Source organism: Martes martes (genome assembly GCF_963455335.1).
Source record: "Martes martes genome assembly, chromosome: 11".
NCBI classification, from domain to species: Eukaryota; Metazoa; Chordata; class Mammalia; order Carnivora; family Mustelidae; genus Martes; species Martes martes.
Window position 1 is genome coordinate 94137414 of NC_137899.1, and position 24896 is coordinate 94162309.

The following is a 24896-nucleotide window of genomic DNA, read 5'->3' on the forward strand; positions in this document are numbered from 1 at the left end:
CACTAGAGGGAATTAAGTGCTGACGTGTGGGGCACAGATTATTCATGCCACAGAAATTCAGAAGCCAATGAATGAGCAAATGCTGCACCAAGTCAAGTACTTTGAAATTATAGTATGTTCCTGCCGGTGGTTCGGACGCCCTCCTTTTGCTGCTTTAGCCCGTAAACTTCGGAAAAGAGGAACATACTGGCTGTCACTCATCACATTAACGGGCTTTTCGAAGAAGGGAAGTGCCAGGGATACACTTCGTCAATGCAGAAGGAATATGTAAACACTTGTATCGTTACAGTTAGTGGTAGTCAAAGACAAAGGGTATCTGTGCTGGTAAGGAAGGGAGGGGAAGACAGTACTTAAATGGGGGAGAGGATCCCTGGGGGAAAAGGGACCCAAGGATGAGACAAGCACCCCCAAAACTAGTTCCCTCCCGCCCCCAGCTCCGTCACCTTCCTACTGCGTGAGGCAAATGTGTGGCCACCCCCATGAGCCCTGGACGGTGCATAAGGGAACAAGGGAGCCTGTGCTTTGGTTTAAATCTGCATGATGTTTTCATTGTTTTATTGTTGGAAAACCAACCAGCCAACCAACAGTTCAAACGTGTATAAAGTGAAAAGAAACCGAAGCTTCCCCCCAACCCTCCCCGCCCCGGTTTTCCCCCACCTCCTCCAGCTCCCTGTGAGCAACTGGGTATGGATGTTGCTAAACATTTTCTACGCATGAACAAATACGTGTAATTGTATATATTGTACACATACTGTTTTTACAGAAATGAGATTCCACTGTGCGTACTGTTCTGCGACGTGCTCTATTTTTTCCTTCCCAAAACGGCTTAACGCGCTTCCCAATCAGCCCAGTTAGAATGGCCTCATCCTTCTCTAAGGGCAGCATCACCGTCTGCGGCTTGCTGCACCGAAGTCTGAGACCAGAGTGTATGTGAGGGATAGTCGGGGCTTCCAGGTTCTCGCCATTTCCGAGAACCCCACAGTGAGGGTGCTGGTTCCCATCGAGCTTGAGCTCATTAGAAAAGCTACACCTGCGGGTCCAAGAAATCTCACTCATGTGACTCGGAGGCCAGAATGGGCATTTTCTCCTTTTGTCCCACAGAGGCGGAGAGATTTCCTCCAACTGATCCTGGATGCCCGACATTCCGCCCCCTCTGTGGGGGTGGACAGCTTTGATATGGTCAGACAAGTCTTCTCCTGCACCCATTGCGCCGCGGGTGCCCCCCGGCCACACCAGCCCGGCCGCCTGTCCAAGCCGCTGACTGTGGACGAGGTCGTGGGCCAGGCCTTCATCTTCCTCATCGCTGGCTACGAGATCGTCACCAACACGCTCTCTTTTGCCACCTACCTCCTGGCCACGAACCCTGACTGCCAAGAGAAGCTTCTGACAGAGGTGGACAGCTTTAATGAGAAATATGTGAGTACAGTCGTGCAAAATCCGCAGGACTTGTGATTTTGTGTTGGTAGAAGTGAAACTTAATGTTATTGATAACTTCCTTGCAAAAACCATAAGATGAAATTGGGCTGTTGACCTTGTTCTCCACCTCTCTGGGTTAGCAAGTAAAAGGAAAAAAGAAAAAAGAAAGGAAAAAAAAGAATGAAAAGAAGGTGTCTTGGGCATATACCTTCACTATCTAGGGCAGTCCACGAAACCAGGCCCGGCTTGGGAGGTGCAAAGTCTTAGCCATGAGTGAGGGTCACAGGGCAGGGACCGGAACGAGGTGCAGTTTCCCAGTGCTCCGGCTGTGGGGTCAGCACTCTCCCTGGGGCACAGGGGTGAGGCAGGAAAGAGATCGGACAGAGTCCTAACTAGCAGGAGCCGACAGAAGGATGGGCCAAGCCAAAGCAGGAATGAGGAGGAAGGCCGTAAACGGAGTGAGGTGAGATGGGGCTGGCCAGTCCGGAGTCCAGATTCTGTATACTCCTTCTAAATGAGCCTCCTCTTTGGGGAATTCGAAGCAAACTTTCAAGGGTGCTGAGCAAGGCAACTTCATGACCTCATATTTTTCTGGATGCTTTTGTGTGTATTGCTTTGACTTACAAGTTGTTAAAATCGTTAAAATCTGTGCTTTTAAAGGGAAGACCACCCTAAGAGACATTTCTATTCCATTCTGATATAATCATGACAGTCACAGTTTGGGGGAGGTGGCCTGTTCTTAGAATCCTTAGAAACTTTGGTTACATATTAAGCTGAAAAGTGCTTTCCAGAAAATTCCACGTCTTCATCCCACTGGGGAAGTAGATGCAAGGTCAGCCTTTCTCCACCAAGGCATTTTTCAAATATTTGAAAACATCATTAACTGTGTTCCTAATTGCCTCAACTCTGGGCTCGTCACAAGCTTACAGTCCCCTTCACGTGCCACACTGTTGTGACATCTGCCAAACCAGGTCTCCCCCCATCCACTGCGTAGACAATTGATTTTTTTTCAGCCCAGATGCAAGAGTTTATTTGTATCCTTATTATTGCTCAAGTCAGTCAAAATAATTTTGAATCTTGATTCTGCCATCTGTCATATTAGCAATTCTTCCAGCCCGGTGTCATCTGATACTTGCTAAGCATGCCTCCTCTTCCATCCAAGTCATTGATTAAAACGTTGAACAGGATGGGGCTTCCCTCCAGGTTGACTTCGATCCATTAATCAATATTCTTTGGGCATGGAGTCTCCGCAAGTCATGCATGCAAATAACCCTACTACCTACTCCCGCCACCTGTCTTATCCTGTTTCATGGGTACTTGTGGTGTCTGTCTGTCTGAGGAGGGACCTGACGATGGAGGTACCTTACTGCAAGAGGAATAAGGGGAGCGACGGGCATATCTGTCAGGATCCATTTAACGGCATACAACAAAACTCAACCCAAACTGATTTACTTAAGCAAAAAAAAAAATGGTGGGGAGGAGTACTTATTAGTACAGATCACTGAGCAGCCCAGGAACAGATGTGGCTTCAGGTAAATCTTTACCCGGGTCAAATATGTGCTCGGGTCCCAGTGTCTTTTTGGTTGTGCATCCTTAGTCATGGCCCCATTCTCGTGTGCTTTCCTCTCAAAGTCCAGGCAGCCTGCCGAGAATGTCTAGGACTACAGCGGGCTTCCTTGCTCGTTACTGAGAGAGAAAAGAAGTGGTGGCCCCAAATTCTCAGCCAGAGTCACCAGGTTCACTCTGGTCGGGACGCTTAGGTCACTGCCCACTCCGGAACCAACTAGTGTGGCCCTGGGAATGGGGACGTAGAAGGGCTTAAGCCGGTCAGTCCCACCCCTGGAGTCAACCAGACCCATGTCATAGGACTGAGAACTCGGGACAGCACATGCCAGAGGGCGTTCTGGCTGTTATCCCACAAAGGCAGTAGAGGCAGTAGAGGGAATCCACCCCTTGGTCTCAAACAAACACAACGCAGGTCGAACTAAAGACTTGTAAGCATCTAGAGAATGGTCGGCCGTGTGGGAGACACGGTGGTGGGTGGAGGGGGACAAGAGCTCTTGGAATGAGAAGTCACAATCCTCACCTTCAGGAAATTTAATCACCAATTGAAAAAAAAAATAATGTCTATGAAAACAATACCTCCCTCCTAAATGACACCGTGCAGGGCAACAGAAGGCAGCAAATAATCAAGTCAAGAATGTGTGGTGTCATCTAGAGAGCTGTGGAGCTCTAGGAGTCCGTCCCACCAGCTACATCATAATTGTATCTGGTTATGTTCCTCTACCACGAGGACACAGGGGGAGTTTCCACCGGCTTCCATTCAGAGGCCCTCACTCACACAACCCCTTACCTCTGACATAGCCTTAACTGACCATGACCTCAGGGAGGGTGATACTGTGTCACCGAACCCTGGCCTCCTCCCAATCCCTCCAGCCCTAGGAAGCCCCAGCTTCCGCTGGGCTGTTAGGGATGTCACCGGGGACTGGGAACATAAACAGATTTTGGCAGGTAAATTTCCCCAAACTTTCATGTACAGAAAAGCATCTGGGAAGATGGTTTAAAATGCAGATTCTAGGATACTTTCCTCATAGGTTCTTATTCTGTAAATCTGGACCGGGGCCTAGGAACCTGCATTTTATTTTATTTTTTTTTAATTTTTTTTTAAAGATCTTATTTATTTGACAGAGAGAGATCAGAAGTAGGCAGAGCAGCAGGCAGAGAGAGAAGGGGAAGCAGGCTCCCCGCTGAGCAGAGAGCCCGATGCGGGGGCTCGATCCCAGGACCCTGAGATCATGACCTGAGCCGAAGGCAGAGGCTTAACCCACTGAGCCACCCAGGTGCCCCTAGGAACCTGCATTTTAAATAAACCTACCAGATGATTTTGATACAGGTGATCCCTGGTTCCACTCTGAGAAGTCAACCCTAGACTCTCAGGGTCCAGACCCCTCTTCTAAGAAGAAACAGGGTCCAAGTCCTGCCCTAGCCAAGAAAGCGCCCCCTACTCACCCACCAAGCCAGGTCATTTTCTTTCTCTGGGTCATAGTTAGGACTGTCTCCGAGAAATGGGACTACATAGATGTCTTTTTAAAAAACTTGTCTTGGCAGTCACAATTGTTTTAATAGTTAAGTGTTGCACATGGTACCCACTCAATGAGTATTTGTAGGTTCGTTCTTTCTTTTTTTCTTTCTTTCTTTACTATAATCAGAGTTCTGTTAATACGGGCCATCTGTCAGGACATGGAAATGCAGATTAGATGTTCACACATTCGATATTTTCCTGAAAATTTGCATGTACAGTATGACTTGTTATAATTTTCCTGTTGTTTTTCATGCAACAAATATTTCTTGAGTACCAGTTAATGCCAGACTCGGGCTCTGGCCCCTACATGCAAGGATGCTCTGCCTCGCTCTTCCACGATGCCCCTGGAAAGGCCCACACGTTCCATTCAGTGGTTTCCCTTGTATTTGTCAGTGAGATCAGTGGATTTCAGCTCCAGGGTTTCTCTCCTCTGAGCCATATCCTTTATTAGCAATGCCCTACGAGAATCCAATGAAAGCTATGTCCCTCTCCCCAAGAATAAGAGTGTGTATATGCACTGTATCCATCAGGATTCTTTCTGTTGATAGTGAAAGAAAATTAAACTCAGATTAGCTAGGGAGTTTATTGACCCACATAACAGAAAACTCCAGAGAAGAGATCTACCTTCAGGTATGGCTTGAGCAGGGGCTCAAACTCTATCACTGGAACCCAGGTTGTTCTCTCTCCCCATCTTTCAGCTTCATTCACTCTGGGCATACTCCATTCTCAGATAGGACCTGCCCTAATGGTCTCCAGACAGATACGGAACCAGTATGTTGGACAGTCTGAACTAAGTAGAGTACAAACATGGAAATTTTCACATTTTCTCCAAGTATTTCTTCTAAATGTGCGCTGATGAATCTCCTTTTCCCTTCCTTGATGATACCTCCAATAGATCGCAAAGATTTCTGGTCAGTTTTAGGCATTAAAAAGTCCAGACTAGTCTGGTCCAGTTTAAAACTTCAGTCTCGGCTCCAAATTAATGTCCTTCCTTCTCCTTAGCTCAGGCTGACCTGTGGCCCACGGAAGCTGCCCTGGGGAGGGCCAGTGGTCTGTTTTCTCACCCTCCTCCCTATCCTTGCCCTGCCCCTCCTGGGTCCCCTTCTCCTCTCAGGATTGGGGTCTTCTAATAAATCCCCCATTTGTACCGAACGGAGGCTTCTCTCAGCACCTCCCCTGCGGTGGCCTCTGGGCACGGGGCCCTGCAAGAGTTGTTCAGGACACTCCTGGGACCTGCCCATTACACGGTTTCCTGACAGGGTAGAGCTGCCTGCTCCCACCTCATGCCTCTGGGTGCTGGGAACTCCTGGCAGCCAGCATCCCTCCTGAGCAGGATACTGGCAAGATGGCTCGTTCTGAGCTTCCCTGCCTTCCACAGCATCCCCGTGGCCCACGGGAGACACACACTTTGGCCGCACCAACAGTGGCTGCTCCCTCTGCTCTCTCCCTCTGCCCTGACATCTCTCTCCCCAGTTACTTTTCCTCTGCTCAGATAGGTTGGGGTGGGGGTGGGGGGACAAATGAGCAATTCTGCTGCATCAGCAGGTGAATGAACTGGAGAATGGAATGCCAGGTTCGGCCAGCGGCCCCCCGGCTCTATGGGTATCCTATCCCAGACCCCATCCCTTGGCTCGGGCCCAGGGAGCACTCTTCTCTAAGCTGATGACTCCTGGCTCTGACAAGTGTCCTTAAAGCCCTCTAATCTTTCCATAAACCGGTGGGGGTGGGGGCGAGGGGGTAGCGCAGAGCTGGGTCAGGTCCAGCAGGAAGCAGGGAGCATCCCCTTCTTCCAAGTCTCAGCGGAAGTCTCCTCCATCTCACTGACAGCGACTGGGCCAACAGGCCCACCCCGCAACCAATCACCAGGACCGAGGGGATTAGGATTCTCTGATTGGTGTCAACCTGGGTCCCCTGTCCCATCCCTGGAGCTGGGGCCTGGGGATGGCCTCATCCAACCACTCAGGCCTCAGATTGGTGGGGGGGCGGTGGATCCCCGAACCCCTTTTCTTGGACGTGGGGAGAATGGCTATGGGTGCAGGAACTTGGCCCAGCCAAGTACACACACTTGGCGGTCCGCAGGTTAGAGGCTCCCACTTTGAAATCTCTTGTTATACAAGCACACACTCCTTTCCGCTGAACTTCCAGGGTCACGGCTGTAAGTCCAAGAGCACTTGGCACTGCACACTCTCTTGGGCTTTGGAATCACGTATCCCGCCGGCTCCTTACTTCTTACAAGCGGTGTGGCCACTTCCTACCAAGGGTCCTGCGGTTTCCACGGAGCCCGTCAATGCTTCCCGATCTGTGAGGAGGAAGTCCTGGCTGGTGGTTGGCCCCACTGCTTGCTTTGCAAAGTCACACCGTGAGATCATCCGTGGTGAGCATCCATAAAGCAGGCACTGGGCTTTTAGCGGAACTAAACTTCTGGCAGGCATAAGGATTCTGGAAGGTCTTCCCTCAGTAGTGAAGGTGATCTTGGCCCACCTTTCACAGCTCACACGTTCTGTGTAATAATACTCCATTTCCCACCACCTGTTCTGACCCAAGTGGCCTTAATGTCCTTCTCCTTTCGGGGTTCGGATTTCTGTTTCCATTTATAATACGGCTATAACCCACTTTATAACTCATGCCTCTAGGTTGCTTCGTTCCGGGGACACATGTGTTTGCTTCCAAATCATCTGGCTTTGGAATTTGGTCTGGCTTCCCTGCCTCTCATTCTACCACCAAAGTCCAGCTTCAACCTTGCTCTCTCAAGTCACCCAATCTCTTGGAGAACTCTCGCTCGCTCTCTGCCTCCATAACTCCTTCGTCATATTGAAGGGGAGGTCCCTTCGCTAAATTCAGGCACTGAGGAGCAGGGAGGGGCCTGTACCACTCGTAAAACTGAGAAAGCGCACCAATTATTTAATAAGGCCTTTGTAATGTAGATGCTTCGTTGTGTTTTCCAATATCTAATTTTGAAAAGGATGGGAGGAAAAAAAAAACCCAGCTTCTTTCCATATAAATTGTTTTTGCTATAGCTTTAGCACTTTATGTGGAAATTATTGACTTTTGATCTGGCCAAACCATTCTCTTTTCTTCTCTTTGGTGCCGGACTGTGCCAGCCGGAATTTATGACCCATTTTCCTTCTGTTTAATTGTTGTTATAAATCTGCTGTGCAGAACCCAGTTGTAAATTTATCACAAATTGGGCTGGATTGATATACAGTCTCTCTTTAGGATAATTTGAACACAGTTATGCCTTAGAAGGAAGGCCAAATTCTTAAAACTTCTCTTGAAGAGCTGCTTTGTAACCATTATAAATATCTAATTAAAATACAACTTACTCTCTCTTTTTCTCTGAAGGATAAAAGCTTTCCATGCTGGGTATTTCGGCTGATTAGCTCATGCTGCTAATGTAGGCAAGGTTGAGGATTTGTTCCTTGAAACAGCCAGAGGATGTCAAAGGAAAGAAGCATATTTTGTGGCCCCACACACACACACAAAAAGCCATTTTGCCCCCAACCAGCTATTTCATAAATAATATACATCCTTTGTCACAGGAGGAGGGTTGGGTGAAAATATGTGAGTAGCTTAACACAAATTCAACCTCACTATGGAGAAGGAAAAAAATGTCTCCCAGTTTGGATCCTACCCGGGGTGAAATTCAGGGTCGTCTTCACACAGGGAGTAGGGCAGGGTTGACTTTAAGATTCAAGTGACAAACTCGAAATGGGTTTACCCCCATCAGGCAGGTTTCTGTCCCCTCTGCCCAGGTCCTGCTGTCTGACATTTTAGGTAGAATGAACTTAGGTGTCCTCATCACCTCCCTGCCCCCCGCCACATGGGGCTTCATGGAGCATCTGAGCCCTTCCCTACAGATCTCGCGACAGTCCAAAAGAGCACAAAGCTGAGAGGTACACGGAAAGAGGCAGGAACTCAGGACAGCCTACAGCACTGAAGTCGAAGCAAAATCCGAAGACCAGAGCAGGGACAGCAGCACACTGTGAGCGGCCAGCTTTCAGAGCCTACATCCCACATCTGCCCGTGCTCGAGGCGGCAAGTCCTTATTCCTCCGGAGAAAGCACAGATACTCCCCTATAATTTACCTTTTGTTAAGAAGTGAAAACAGTTTCAAAAGCCTTCCAAAAGAGAATGATGCCACTCTCGCTTTACTGAGTGAGAGAGAAAGTGACGTGGGAATCACCCAGTCAGACCGGGATATGTCTTGAGATGCGTGCTGCCACTAATCCTAAAATTAGCTGGCTTCCTTCAGTGGTTTTCTCCAGGGTGGGAAGCGAGGGGCAGCATCTGAGTTGATGGGAAGTCATTTTCCAGGCAGATGCAGAGAGCAACCAGAGCCTTCTCTCGGGAACCAAGGGCAGACTGGAGAGCTGTCCTCGCACCCACCAGTTCCCACCAGGCTGGATCTTTTAGGGAGGGAGTCCCCCTAGACCAAATGGTGAGTTCGTGTATATGGCAGCTCTAGGAGTCCCCAGATGAGTCCATGTGGAGGTCCTGTGCTCAGAGAGAACCTCCTCGATGCTCTTCCCCTGGGGCCTGGAGCAAAATCCATCCTATTTTCACTAGAGGTGCAGGAGCTGCAGCGGGGGGGAGCTTTGGAACGTGTCCAACTTGCCCACTTCCTGTCCTTCATTCTGGAAGTATCTGACCTACAGAATGAGCTTCTCTCACCCTTCCCTGGCATCCCTCTAGCTAATATTAGAGCAGAGAAGTCTCGGCAGCCTACAAGAGGGGACGCTGTGGGCGTGCACCTAGATCTCCATCCTGGAAGTCATCGTTTGTGGCCACTGCCACGAATGAACCAGCTCTGGGAAGGAAAACCGCTCAAGACAACTCAACTCAAGGGTCCCCAAGGCAGGCGGACCCATCGCCCTGGATCAGGCGGCAGGCCCAGTTTTTAACTACCCACGGGACGGTTAGGTACGCACGATGACCTTTGTGATCCAGGTCGCCTGCCCGTGTTTGCCCTCGGGACACGTGCAGGAAGGCAGGGACCCCGTGTGCTGTGCCTGAGTGCTGCCCAGTGGCAAGACCTTCCTGGGCCCCCACCCAGGACTCCAAACACCTCCCCACTGCCTGGAGGTGCCCCCAGCCCATGCCCACGCACCCACCGAGGAACTTCACCCGCCCTGGCTTTGAGCCATTTCCCCTGGGCCCCAGCAGTGACGGCCAATCCCCAGGCCTCACGCCACCCAGAACTCCAAGAAGCTCTGTTGCCCCCTCCTGTCTTTTCTCCCCTTGTCGTCAGGCCCCTTTCCCATCTCCTCTCCTCCCGCTCTGCACAGTTTGCAACACCAGTTAGTCTCCTTGCCCTTGTCCTTGTTCTGGCTCCGGTCAGAGCTTCCCTGCCTCACCTCCTGACCCACTGCCCCCATGGGAGCTGCTGGCCACCCCCAAAGCCTGTAATTTTGCGCAGTGATAGCCCGAATGAGGGCAGTGGGGGCGAGCCAATGCGAGGCAGGTGGGAAGAGCAGAAAGGACTTGCAAATGTTTTTCTTATGCTGCCCAGCTTAGCACTCCGGCACTTTGAATTTCTAGCTAATAATACTCTGAACCTCCGCCCTCCCCGCCCCCACCCCCCGAGTCCCCACAGAGCAATTCCGTCTCGGCAGAAGGAGAGGCGACCTGCAAAGGAGCGGTTCCTCGGGGAACAGGCCATACCAATCAGCATATATTTGGTGCCTTTCATGTGGCAACTCTGAGTATTTTATATTCAATATCTGGGCCTCTGGAGGGGCCAAGCTTTGCTAAGCAAATAAGCTGGTGGGGCCGGCGCACATCAATCCAGAAAAGCAAGAATTAAAAATAAACTTGGGAAAGCGGACTCCACAGGTGAGGCTCGGCGTTCTGTGGGGTCCTCTTGGTGCTCAGTGAGAGTCTCAACTGAGTGGCTCGTTTATTTAACTATCGCTCACGTTATGGGCTCTTAAAACATCAAAGGGATGTGTTGTATTCCCAACAATTAACTTTTGGAATAAAAGCATGAACACAGGCACTTTTTTTTTTTTCTACTTCACTGGACTCTCTTGACCAAAGCCACTTTGACCCCCGAGGAGCGGGAACCTCAGAATGGTATCCTCGGGTGCAAACTTAAAAGACTCCTGCTCCTTTCCCCATCCGCCCATCACTAGGCTTAAAACCTCACCATTTGGAGGTCCTTCCTATGTTCCAACACAGTAGCCATTATTAAAATGCCCCCTTCCTCTTGGGAAGAGGAATTATAATCAAGTCCCTACGAGGCTAGGCGCCCCAGGAGAGCAAGGACTTGTCTGCTTGGCACACTGGTACCTCCCAGAGCCACCAACAGTGCCTGGAACACAGCAGGCTCGCGACAGATGGGCACAGGACGAATGAATGAACCAATGAATGTCACACCATTCGCCCCTTCTTTTCTAAGTGCAGATGAACTGAAAGCAAATTTAACTTGGGGAAGTACAGGGAAGTACACAGGAGATAACATGGCTATTTCACCCTAGAAGGGAGGACAGAGATGGGAGTCAGAGAGACAAGGCCACGGCCTAGGGAGACACAGACAGATGGAGGCAGCACGCAGCCATCTACGGTCCTGTCTTTGTGTTCCCGCAGGGCTCCCATGGAGCCTGGAACAGAGGGAGCCTGAGCTCTTAGCCTCCAACGGGATCTTAAGAACCATCTAGGGCATCCTGCCGCCCAGGACAGATAGCCGAGATACATTCATGCCACTCTGCTTGAATGCTCCCAGGCATAAGGAACTTACTACTTTATCCTTATATCGAGTTGAAACCTGCCTTGGTTCCTTGCCCACCCACTTGCCTAGTTGTGCTTTCTCAGTTCATGGCCTTTGTCTACTAGAGTCAGCAAATCGGCCACTTCTACCTGGGGGCTACTTCCACACTCGCCAGTATCCAGTGACTGGGCATCCCACAAACAGAGAGATGATGGGAGGAAACTGGGAATCAGTAGAGAACAGGGACCTTTCTAAACTCTTTGCTTGTGGTCCAGACATTCAATTTACTCTGTTTTCTGGTAATGTCTGTGTTGCCTCGGAGCTGTAAGCAGCATTACATTTTATTTTGGGCATTTTACGTGTGTTGCATTTGGTTTTTGGTTTTGGGGTTGTTTTTTTTAGCATTTTTGTTTTACAGTTGAATATGGGATGTGTGAAGATAGCAACCACACGAGCCCGTCAGCCCAAGCATATGAATATTCCAGATCAGAAGGGATGCTTGACTCCCCTATGAATTGCGATGGGTAGGGTTTATAAAGTTAAGCGCTTAGAATTCTGTCTTTAAAATTTAAATATTTAGATTGGGTCTCTAGGACGCAAAAGGCAATGCCTGTTTCTCACTTGCTTAATTTGATTTTTTTTTTCTTTTTCATGGCACAAGTTGTTTTTCAAAGCCTCGTTGCTTCAACGTTCCCTGTAGGAGGAATGTAATTAAAGTGCACTGGCCTCCCCCTGCTGGGACCGAACCGGGGCCAGAGCTGTAGGAAGCACAAAACAGACACCCCGCGAAAAGAATCCTTATTATAAAGATGAGAAGGGAACCAACTTCCCTCTGGTTATGAACAAGCAGCTTTAGAAAGCCACCCAGACTCTTTCTGCAATGGGCTTAGTCTCCAAGACATTTGAATTAGTAATTTCAGACTGGAAGGCAGAGGATAAACTCCTCACCTCCTTAGCTATAGGCAAGAACTTCAACTCATTGAGAAGCTGGTCCAAGCGGCTGAGGAGGAGGGAGCTCCGGAGGGAGGATGTTTCGTGGAAAAGCACAAACTTTTTCATGAAAATGGCATAACTAGTATCCTGGCCTCCTCAATCACTATTTTGGGGGTCCCGCTCCTCGAAGGCAATTCTCACCCCTCACAGGCGACAGGTGCCCCATCTTGTTGGTTCACCTGCTTGGTTGCAGAGTCCAGAAGCTCCCATGGTGGGGGGTTGGGGGGCTCCCCATCACATTCAGACTTTTCTCTGACCAAGGAGCACTGCCACCCAAAAGAGGAGACCCCAAGACCTGGGCACCAGCGGTGCACACGGAAGCACCGAGCTGCCACTCCCTGTCAGTGTGACATGGGGGACTGGCACAATAATGTCTGTTCCTCAGTCTTCCTGTCTGTAAAGTGGGGATAACAACAGTACATATCTTGTAAGGTTGTCCCCCTCGGGGGGGCCTTCTAAGTGAATGAACTCAGGTACGATTCTGGGCACAGGGCCTTTGTACAGACATATTCTACTATCATCTCCCTTTCTGTGCCTCAGTTTCCTTATCTGTGAAAGGAAGGGACCGAACCAGACTTCTTTGCTGGCAGTAATGATACTGATGAGGACTGAATGTTTACATGCCATACAGAACTTGACTGCCACCGCTTAATGGAGCAGAACTGTCACCATCCCCATTTAATGGGTAGGGAAACAGGGGCTGGGTCAGGGAGCACTCTCCAGGGGAGCGGAACCAATTGGGGAAGAGGAGAGACAAAGAACAGAGAGGTCTTAAGGAAAGGACTCATTTGACTGTGGGGGTGGCAAGTCCAGAATGTACAAGGCAGGCCAGCAGTCTGGAAACTCAGTCTGGATTCGATGCTGCAATCTCGAGATAGAATTGATGTGTCTCCAGGAGACCTCAGTTTGTGCTCTCAAGGCCTTTAACTGATCAGCTGAGGCTCATCCACATCATCAAAGGTAATTTTGACTCAAGTCAGCTGACTGATTGTACATGTCAGCCGCGTCTACAAAAAATCTTCAGAGCCACGCTGAGATTTGTGTCTGGTTAAATGTGGGTACTGCGGCCTGACCAACTTGGCATGAAAGACTCACCATCACAGAAGCATCAAGAAGGTGACTTTGCAAGGGTTACACACGAGCAAGGGGCCTGGTTTGGATTGGAACTCGCATCTCCCGACAACTTAGTCTCCATGCTCAGCATTGTCTCTCGTGTTCGGTGACAATGAAGCAGTTGCTCAATCCTGGAGTGTCCTGCCTGAGGGTATGATTCCCCTATGGCTCCGGCACTTCTAGAAAGGGGGACTTCTGGGTCACCTCTTGGGGTGGAGGCTTGTAGCTGGGTCTGTACCACACTTCCATGGCGCAGAGAAGATGTCAGCTGTCCAAGCAGATGGGGGCACACACTGTCATCAGGCATGTTGGTCTGCACCGTCTTTGCCTGTCATCCTGGCTCTCTGTCCTAAGGATAAGCTTTCCTGGAAGGTCTTGGGTTTGCGGTGGGTCTCCCCCCTCCCCCTCCTTCTGGGACTTTTTCAAGGCCCATTCTTTGAGTCTATAAACGCTTTTTCTCCATGGCCCACACAGTGCAAGACAAAGAGTATACGGGCAACTTCTTCGCTGACCTGCCTCCCTGGACACCCGCCCCCGCAGCAGGAATATTCCAGAAACAAATATCATATCCTCGGCCTTCTTTCTCCCTCCACAGACACCATTCTTGGAGCTTTTCTCCCATTATTGATGAGGCTGACCCTGTCTCCTTTATTATAGAAAGTTCTCCAGCCGTCCCTGGCTCTCTCTTCGGGTTCCGTGGCCCTGGAATTTTCCATTAGTTGAATTTCTTTGAGGTTCACGTTCATTGTGTTCTTTGGTGAAAAGCATGGAATGTGCATCTGAGACATTTGTCTTGCAGCTGAATTACCGACCTGGCCCTCTTCTGCTCTTGACTGTGCATAGTAGCGAGCTCCGTCCTCCTCCTCCCTGGGTCTCCTTGGACACCAGACTTGATGCTCCCCTGGCTGGGGCCAGCTGGAAACAGCTGCCGAGTGCCATTTTCCTCATCCTGAGGCTGAAGCTGCTGCCTGCCCTCTATCTCAGGAGGATGCTCTTTCTGCCCAACTCCTCCCTGATCGGCAGCTGCTCCCCCCTGAGGCCTACGAAGTGCTCCCCAAATTCCCTGAGTCTCTGAATGAAGGAGACTGAGGCCTGGGTTATAGAGCAGATCCTAGGCCTTCTCTAGGAGGAATCAGACTTCAGGCAACTAGAGACCTCCTAGCAGTTCCTTCTCCTATGTTCCCCGCGGCCACTGGAACGGAGGGCCACATGCAAATCAAAGCCTAAGAGCAGCCAGGGGAATTCCCTGTCCTTGAGAACTTACTAGAGACCACAGATTACTAGAGACCATGATTCTGACGCAGTTGGCACGCAGCAGGGCCGGGCCTTGTGCTTCTTTAAAAGAATGGGGGGCACCTGGGACGCTCAGTGGGTCAAGCATCTGCCTTCAGTTCAGGTCATGATCTCTAGGTCCTGGGATTGAGCCCCATGTCAGGCTCCCCGCTGAGCGGGGAGCCTGCTTCTCCCTCTCCCTCTGACCCTTCCCACCACTCGTTCTCTCTCTCTCTCTCAAATAAATAAATAAAATCTTAAAAAAAATAATAAAATAAAAGTCCCCAGGTGACCCGAACATGCCACCGGGCTGAAGAGCTAATGCCATATTCCCATGAGGTGCTTCTGCGAACTTGGCTTTGACAGTGACCTTGGGTTGCATAATTAAGGACAGGACTAACTATAAATATGCTGCATGATTACTGGATGTGATTTTACTTTTTGAGAAGTCACTCCTTTGGTCCCAGGAAGGGATGGGTTTTCTGTGACTGTGCTGCGGTTTAGTTCCAGCCCGGCCAGAGAGCCAAGAGACAAAGGCACTGCTAGCCGGAGCCATGGGGGACTGATCTGGAACCCCAGGAGACCTGCCTCTTTGGAGGCAGCTCTTAGAATTAAGATCCTTCCACCCGGAGGATCCCAAGCCTAGAGGTCCTCTGGTGTTTGTCCCACCTTCAAGGGCTGGAAGGGGCTATTTTTCTGCCTTCCAGACAAGACAAGTGAGGCCTAACGAGGTTCCTAGGCCACAGGTTATCTCAGGATACAGGGAATGTGCTTCTGGCTGCCCAGAGCCTGCCTCTCTCCTTCTCTCTCTCTCATCCTCTTGCCTTTCTCTTAAAAGCTCATTTAATGATTCCCCAGTCTGGGTGCCAATCAGTGATTTGTAGGCCAGAAAGCTGCTAATGATGTGGTCACCACCATCATCATCGTAACAGTAAACATTTATGGAGCACCATAATTATTCATAATCATTTTATGTGTTAAATAAATCTGACCTAACTCTGTAAAGAAATGGGCACTACGAACCAAGATTATTACGTAAATTAGAAATCACCTAGAAACAGCAAAGGCAAGTGTCTTGGGCTCCATGACATGCATCCCATCTGGTAGTTTTGTTTGTGGACTTGAGTCCCTGTGAGTCACTCACACTATTTCAGGGGCTTCTGTCTGTCTTCCTTAACTCAGTCTTGAACCTGCAGCCAGGTTTAACTCTCTGCTTTATATGTGAGCTACGTTAAAGGTCTGCTTCAGAAACACCCCGTTTTGGATTTGTTTTTACCAAGGAGTGATTCTTTGGGATCAAGTATTCAATATAAAATCATATTGATAATAATCATGATGGATAAGAAGACGACGAATTACTATTTGCGAGCACATGTTCTGGGCCTGGTCCTGGGCCAAGTCAATCTAACAACCAATTCAATATGTCTACATGGAGAAAATATTTCCTTCAAGATTAGGAAATTGAAACTGGGAGATTAAGTGAATGGCTCAAGGTAGAAACAGAGCCTAGATGTGAACTGAGACCCTCTAGCTCTCTGTTCCTTGGTGCTGTCTTGGGAATGACCAGTAGGTCTGTAGTAGATTCTTCTATGAGAGCAGATGCTTGTCCAAAGCGGGCAAGCACACATTCGGACACATTTATGACCATCACGTTCGCCCTGTGATAGCCAGCTCTCTCTCAGGATGTCAGGAAGTTCACAAAGTCATTTCTCCTCCTCTCTTGGGGGGGGAAGGGGGGAGCCTCTCCTTGTCTTCTTCCACCAAGTACCTAAGGTCATTATCAGAATAAATGGCATTTTCTACTTAGATCTTTGGCTTTGGGGAACTAAGAAATCCTAATAAATCAAGATGTGTCAGACTTCCCCATAAAAATTAATTAATTTACTTCAACAACCAATAAACAGCTCAAACAACATAAAAATCTATAGCAAAAGAAAGAAAAAAAACCCCAAAGCCAAGGTTTCTTTTTACTTAACATCTGATAAATTTACATTTTCCTCCTCTGCCCTTGGGCATCTTAAACTAAAATTCTATCGATATTTCCATGTAAAACAATTTTTTTCTATGGAAAATCCACCATATCAGAATCCCTCCATTCATTCTGTTTCTTGGGTTTCAGACAGACAGTTTCTCCCCTCGAGAATAATTCATATGTCAAACTTGTCATTTATCCTCATATCTGGTAGCATTTTTCTCCCCGTCCCTCAAAATTTAGCTTAAAGCCCACTTAATAAGGTCTGTGGGTATCCTGACAGACACCTTTCTCAGGCTCCATGAGATTTCTGGTGAGACAGGCCGTAATCCAGCGAAACAAATCCTGTCCCATTGCTGGCATCTAACAGTGTCCGGTCACATGTCCAGACCTGCTCTTCTTTTCTAGGATGGGAAGAAAGGATGAAAACACCACCCATGCCTCCAAATCCTATTTCCTATATCAAACTTGACAGCCTTTGGAGCTGCAAAGCTCTTTCCTTCTGATTAGTGCAATCACTTCCGTATGAGTTAGGTGAAGTGGTCCATCGGCTTAACCCCTCCCTGGTGGGGCTCCATCTTGAGAGAGTAATTTCCTGAAAGAAGCACCTCCTCCTAGTTGTCTGTGGCTGGCCAGTAGAGACCTACCTCTGCCTTCCCAGCTGCGAAAGCCAGTGACCAAGAAAGCAACAGATTTCCCTGCCCCCACCTAGGGATTTGTCTTTCTCAGATGTTTTCAGAAAATCAGAAGTCAGCAACCTTAGAAAGAATTCCATATCCTATCCCCTTCCTCCCACTCCTTCTCCACCTCCCCCTTCTCTGTCTCCTTCTCCTTCTCCTTGCGCTTCTCTTAGGCAGATAACACACTTCTCCCTGCTGACCCTAGACAGGCTGGGCGGTTGGCACCCCGATAAGCAGCGACTTCCATCACACCCAAGCACACAGGAGGTGCTCAGTGCTGGATGAAGGAAGGAATGAAGGCTGAAGTCACAAGAAACTTAGAGATCATGCAATCTAATCCCTTTGTTTGACAGATGAAGAAACTGAGGCAAAGGGCTTTAGGAGACCGCCCAAGATCACGCTGTCTGGGTGCGGGGTCCTGACGCCAGCCCTAGGCCTACCGGCCTCTCTCCTACGACCAAGCGCAGCCTGGGTGCCTTGGCCCCTACGTTCCATCTTTGGAGCATCAAGAGTCACCCTGTTGGTGGGAGAGCAAGCAAGGTGTAGCGAACCCCACACGCCCACCCCCGGCAGGACAGTGTCTGTATTTTCTCTTCTGGATGAACAAACTGTACAGACCTCACCTGCCTTCCTCCCAGTCATTCCTGCTGCAAACAGCCTGTCTTCCAAGCCCGGCCTGGCGTTCCTCAAAGATTCCTCAGGGCTGCGGGCTCCCTGTCCTCCTCTAGGTTGTAATGTGCCCTTAGCGAGACTTGACGTCAAGTCCTCCCACCTTTCCAGAACAGACCCCCACATTTCTTCCACAGACAATATTCCACAATTTAAAAAAATTTTTATAAAAACTAAAATAATAATAATAATAATAATAATAGTAACAGTAATAATCATAATAATGCCGGTGGTATACCAGAAGTCTCCAAGAGGGTGCTGATCATCAGAGAAAAAATTAAGCAAATTAGCCTGGAGATAAGGCATATCTATTATACTCTTGACGTGGAATTAGTCAAGTGGTGGACATTTCTCTACGATGCTATGGAAAGGAAACCGCAGAAATTGCTTTCTTCCTTTTGTGTATAATCACCCAGAAATGTGAAGGCAAACAGAGATTAAAAACCAAATCATCTCCCTTCTCACTTGTGCAGTGAGGCTAACCTTCATACCGCACAGTGTTTACTGGTGGGAAACGGCCACCTCCTAGATGAAGGGGGGGAATTTCTTTCCTGCTATTTCGCCGCTGACCTGCATTTCTTCTGAAAGGCATGAAAATGGAGGGAAAGCAGCCCCTGGCCACTCCCTGAGATTTTCTCGAGGATATAGACAGACCATGAGTAATTCAGGGAGTCCCTCACAAAGACCCCAGCCCTGTGTGTCTATGGCTACGGCATTCAGGCGAACCAAAGGTAATCAGCGCCACCAAAATGCAACACAAAACTCTTATCAGAAGATGCCATTTTTTTCTAAATGTCATATATATAATTTTTATTGGAGCGTGATGACAGATAGTGAATAACTTAACATAAATTTGCATAATACAATACAGCTGTTAATTTATGATCATATTAAAACACAAAGTTTTGTAGTTTGGGCACTTAAAGTTGTAATCTTCGGAAACTTTCCCTCCCATTTGTTCTTTATTTATTACTTACTCAGCTTTGCCAGATAAAATTCAGGTGGCTGGTTAAATTTAAATTTCTGATCAACCCTGAATCATTTTGTAGTGTAAGTATGTCTCATGCAATATTTGGTACATACTTATACTAAAACATGATTCATTGTATAGTAGAAATTCACAGTTAACCGAAGGCTTCTATTTTTATTTGATTAATCTGGCAACTCTATTCTTACTTCATAAACTCCTTATCCCCTACTGGCTCTGTGCTCACAGAGGGGAGAGGGAATGTTGTGTAGAGAAGGGTGCTGGCCTCTGGGCCCTTGGTATCTTTATGCAAAGTCAAAGGGATCGGATTATAGAGGTACCAGTGCAAAGAGGGAAACAGAGGTAGACAGCATACCTGAGTTTTCCTGGCACCACTGGGAGTGTTACAGAGCTGGTTTTCCAATTTTTGACCACAGTGCATCATAAGAAATATATTTTATAAATCAAGCCAGTCCAGACACACCTATGTAATTGAAACAAATGTTTTATGAAATAATACGTCTTCTATGTGCGATATACTCCATGTTCTATTCCATTCTATTTCCCTTTTTAAAATGCTGGTCTTAATCCCCTAAATTGAATTCACAGCTCCCTAAGGCATCCTAGCCCGTATTTTGAAAGACACTGGGTTAGAAGGTTATAGCTCAGGAAAGTGAATGAAGAGATTTTTTTTTTTAAGATTTTTATTTATTTATTATTTGACCGAGAGAGATACAGCGAGAGAGGGAACACAAGCCGGGGGAGTGGGAGAGGGAGAAGCAGGCTTCCCGCCAAGCAGGGAGCTGTACGCAGGGCTCGATCCCAGGACCCTGGTATCATGACCTGAGCCCAAGACGGACACTTAATGACTGAGCCACCCAGGTGCCCCAAAAGATTTTTTAAAAACCCACTACACAAATGAGGAAATGTGTCGGATCAGTTAAGAGACTCTCCAAGTCCATTTCACTAATTTGTGGCTAAACTAGGAATAAAACGAGTCCCCCAGCTCTCAAGCCTGTGTTTCTGGTTTCATTCTACTGCACTTTCTAGTGTCTACTTTCTTGATCTCCAAGTTATAACTCACATTCTGGGAGCCACGGTCTTTTTGTCTTATTACACCTAAACGTATTACTTCTAAGCCATTTTGTTATCACTTCGTATACCTCTAAAATGCCCAAGATTTATATCATTGCTCATCTAATCTGATTATATTATTGCTTTGACGTGGCAACATTTAAGCGAATTCATCTTGGCACTTACCCTTTGGTCTTCGGTATCTTCCTTTCCCTCTGCCCCAACCTTGGCTCGTGATGTCGGTGTCTCGGAAGGTCTTTTCAGCGCATGCTCCACATGCTCCCCGTGGGACAGGCACTGCCAGAGATGTGAGGAAAACATAAGAATAATAACTGTTATTTGTTACTATTTGTTCTCCCTGATCTATGAAGTTGACAGGGTATCATCTCTTGTAAATATTCCCTTATTGGAGTTGAGACAACATCGGTTCAGAGAGGCTAAGTGTCTTTCTCAGAGTCACACAGCTAATGCAGACTTGAAGAGCCCAAGTGTTTTTGCTCTCGCTCCTACGCTCTGCCATCGGGACAGGGAGGTCTGCTGAGCTAAGGGGGCCCACAGACAACACAGGGCTCAGCACAGGGAGCCGCAGCCCAGCTCCCCAGGGAGCACACAAAGCAAGATGCTCACCGCAGGACTCCCAGACAGCATTTTGCAGCTCCCATGGCCCTTTTCCCAATTTATCTTCTTCTGCCCTGAATAGAGCTGGGCTGATGATGAAGGCTCTGGGTTGGATTTCCTGCCTCAAAGCCGGGCTGAACCCCTGAACCAGCTGCATGGGCCTAAACCTCAGTTTCCCCAACTGTTAAAAGGGGCTAATAAGCACATCTGCTCCCTTCTGCTGGGGCCGATTAAATGCGGGGACAAAGAGGAAGCACCAACAAGGGCCCGGCGCCCGTGCTCTCCACAAGCCGCTTTTTATTCTGCCGTTGTTTCGATCCTTCCATTATCCCAGTGAAAAGCTATCATCCCAGAAGCCTTAGGGAGACACGTGTCCCTTCACAGAACTCTGGTTCTCGGTATCCGTGCCCCTCAGCCAGCGGTCCCTCCCCCGCCACTCCAGGGTCTCCTTTCAGCCTGGAACTTTCCCTACCCTCCCGCCCTTCCCACAAAACTTGCTCTTTTCCCATCCCAGTTCCCCAGGACACTCTTTCCCACTAGCGACCAACAAAACAGTGGTCGAATTACCAAGACCTGAGGACTTGGAAGGATTTCGGTGATCGCGAGTCGATCCCGAAGGCCCTTTCCGGCTCAAGACCCATCATCCGGCAGTCTCTCCGGGGATGAGGGGCTCAGCTCTTCCACGTTTCACATGCTGGACCAGACCATGAATCCACAAATCCACCTGCCCATGGCTTCCCCATCGCTTCAAACTCTGGGCCCCGCAGAGAACAACCCTTCAAAGTTGGAGACTCTACCCCTCTGGCTTTTGCAGATTTTCTCCATGTGGCAGAGGTTCGAGTCCCCCCGCCCTCTGAGTCCTCCTCCAGTCTAACTCTGTCCCTCCAGGGGGTGGCACAGCCAGAGTGGCAGCTGGGCCGGGGTGTGGGCAGACGAGAACGCCGTGGCGGCTTCTGTGACAGTGGTTTCCAGTGACCAGGTGGCCCCGCTAATAACCCGTTCTCTGGTAATCGTCCCTGAATGTGCCGAAATAGAGCTCAATTATGGTAACCCTGTCGAATAAGTCCTACAGGTTTCAAATACACTAGATAGAAAAGGTACTTCTTTTTTCTGTGCTCCAAAAAATGAACTCCTTCAAGCATTCCGAAGCATGGTGAACAACGTCCTATTTACCCTCTTGAAATCTTTCCTTCCGAACACTTGGCTCTGCGGTGGCTCTGTGTGTCTGGGATTAGTCAGTCTTCCCGTTGGACCAGAAGCTCCACAGAGAGGGACTCAGCAGAGCAGCCCCAGGGCCCGGGGCCCTCCCAGGGGCCCTAAGGAATGAGCAGACGGACCCCTGTTGTAGGCTCTGACCCCACCTCATGTCCTCCAACCCCATCTCCTTTCCTGTCATGTGCCAGACAGTCGGGTGCCCGGGAACTGTGGTCCTGGGTTGGGGCAGCACCCATGAGCCTGTTCCCAACATGGTGCCACGGCGGGGGCCTGTCCTCGGGTGTGATGTGAGATGCCAAGTGGGCATTCCGGGAGCATCTTTAGGGAGAAACCAAGTCAGAGAGCGGGTCGGGCCTACCAGAGGTGCAGTCAGTCTACACAGGCTGGCCAGTGGGGAGGAAGCCCGGGCTGACGACCGCGCGATAGTTGTGGGACGGCGGGTGGGGATACACAGCTACGGCCACGACAGCAGCGCACACTCACCAAAGACTTACTGCCCGCCAGGCGTGGGCAAGTGCTGGCCATGCACAGGCTTTTTGCCGACTACAGCTTTTTGGAGAGTCTTAGAATCATCTCCATTCTACGGTGAGAAACTGAGGCTGACCGTGAAGCCGACCACGGTCCACAGCTGGTGAGCGTGCTTCGAACCACTGTGGGACTCCGGCTCCCAAGGCGGAAGTGTGATGTGGAAACGGGGCAGACCCTGAACAAATTCCCCAGGTCCTCTATACAGAGCTAGACTTTATAGAATCTTCTGGAAACCTGGGACACGACACTGAGCCCCTGAGCGTGGCAGGGCTTCTCGAAGGGATAGCACAGGGTCCTCGGTAACACCAGGGTGCAGATCAGCGGGAGAACCAGCATGAGTCCAAACACTAGCGGCAGCTGCTGTACCGCGCCCTTTCTTCCCAGAACTGGGGTCTCACTGCCAAGCCCCTGCGGGGACTGGAGTTTCACATCTGCACACCCTGCGCAAGAGGCCAGAACAGGTCGGGGCAGAGGGAACATGAACCAGCCAAAGACCGGCCGACAGTCTGACACGCAGGGACAGAGCCCACACATGGCTCTTTGACCGTGTTGTGCTATTTCCAGCTCGCCTAGCCAGTATTCTTCCAGGAATGTTCAGGACCGAAGCCCCCTTCCTTGGCTGCATCCATGGTAAGCCTCACCCTGCGTTTCCCAGGATCATTTCCCATAAATCCATTTTCAGGGTCTCTAAACCCAGAACAGTCAGCTGTGTAAACGATTTTAAGTGACCCTCCCACTAAGAGCATCATCAGAAAGAAAGGTAACAGGCAGGTACCTGCAGAGCTTTCTGAAGTGAATTCCAGATGTTTCTGCTCTAATGCCCTATGATTGTTGCCCTCAGTTACCTTACACACACACACACACACACACACACACACACACACACACACACACATTGGGAAGCTAAGTAATCTGGGGTCCTAAAGACCAGATTAGGCCGCCCAGGCCAGCCTGGCCTTGGCCTAGAAGACGGCCTGGGTCACAGGACCCCCGGAGCACAGGGAACAGTGACATCTTTGTAAGAATGGTGTTTTCTCATCAGGCAGGTTTGACCAGTTTTACAAAATTTAGTTCCCAAACTAGAAACCCAGCCCTACCTACCATTAGTCTCAGTTTGTGGAAAAGACTCTCTTTCCTTAGATCACTGGGGAAAGATCACAGCGTAGCACAGGCTGAGCCAAAGCGAGCAGACATCAGAAGGATTTCTATGGAAGGTGATGGCTTGTTGTGGGGTTAACGAACCTTGAGAAGATCCCACAGGGGCCCTCCTCCTGCTGTCATTTAAGTCCATTTCCTCCTGCCCTTCCCTTAGAAAAAAATGGAGAACAGCTGGGCACTGTGCTATTTTCAGTACACTTTGCAAATATACTTACTGGTCTGGCCAGGACCCCCAGGGGCGGTCCCCACGGCCCAGGGACAGCCTCGGAGCAATCCCTCTTCGCAAAGAAGCCGGAGCTGGGGCCGGAGAGGGAAGAGCGGTAAGCCGCCTGGGACACGGAGCCCTGAGCGCCCCGCAGGTCTGCTGCAAAGACATGACAAGGCAGAAACTCTGTATCTAGCACCCCAAGAGCAAGGGCTGTAGAATTCTCTGAGGCTCCATCTCCTTTCCCAAGGAGCCCCCCCCACACACCCTCATCTGTCTGGGATGAGACGGGCCCTCGCCAGCCCGAGCACTTGGCCAGGCACCCAGGAGGACTCGCGAGGTCCCTGCAGGGCTCCTCCCGGTTTTGCAGGGAGGGGCCCCCACTGCACACACCCCATCTCCCTGGCTGGGGTTCTAGAACACTCGGGACTCTCAGAGTCCTGTCCGCCCACACCCACCCTGAGTCCTCCCTCTTCCAGAGTGCTCCAGGCCCAAGCCAGCCCATTTACGTGCTCCTGCCTCAGTTTCCGTGCCCCCTTGGGAAGCACCTGCCTCCAACCGTCCCTCAGCTGCTGCTCAGCCGTGGGCACGGAGCAGTCACAGTGCACAGCGCACCCCCATAGTCCTGCTTGGCTGAGGATGAGAGGAAAGGCTTCCTTCCTCGCTTTCCTTGGCTTGGCCTTGTCAGCCTTTAGATTCGGGCAGACTTGGCTTTTCCTCACATGCCACTGTTTCTGCCAGGCTCCATCCTCTCTCTGCCTCCCGACCTTGCCCACAAACCCCTCTGAGCCTCGGTTTTGTCATCTGTAAAATGGAAACTCAGTGAAATGATACATGTGACACTCGCCCTGTGCCTGACCCCCAGGACGGGTCAATAAATTTCCAACATAGCTGCGAACTTTCCCTTCTTACAAAGACATCGTTGGTTCCACTCTCAGACCGGCCCTGCCCCCGCCCCAGGCCAGGCTTCCTTTCTCTTGTCCCCGCCCCATCCCCCCATGACCTGGCACTGGCCCCTTCCCCTCAATCGGGGCCTTGGCCCTGAGGGGAGACAGGGAGATCAGCACCCGGGCCACTGCTGGCAGCTGGGGGTCCCAGAGGTGTGCTTGGGCCCAGCACTCCCGTCCTCTTTCTGAACCATCCAGGTGGGTCCAGCATTCGTGGGCAGGACACGGCAGCGCCGGCAGCCGCCGGCAGCCTGTGCTCCCAGTGAAGGCAGCAGTTCCAG

At 49.9% G+C, this 24896-nt stretch overlaps 1 protein-coding gene across 1 annotated transcript in view; it reads left to right on the plus strand.

Moving 5' to 3' along the window:
• TBXAS1 (thromboxane A synthase 1) overlaps positions 1-24896 on the plus strand; it is a 161545-nt gene that overhangs the window by 116152 nt on the left and 20497 nt on the right. Inside the window, exon 10 of the mRNA XM_080818371.1 lies at positions 1102-1416. Coding sequence (XP_080674497.1) covers positions 1102-1416 — 315 coding nt within the window. The remainder of the gene's footprint in view (positions 1-1101; positions 1417-24896) is intronic.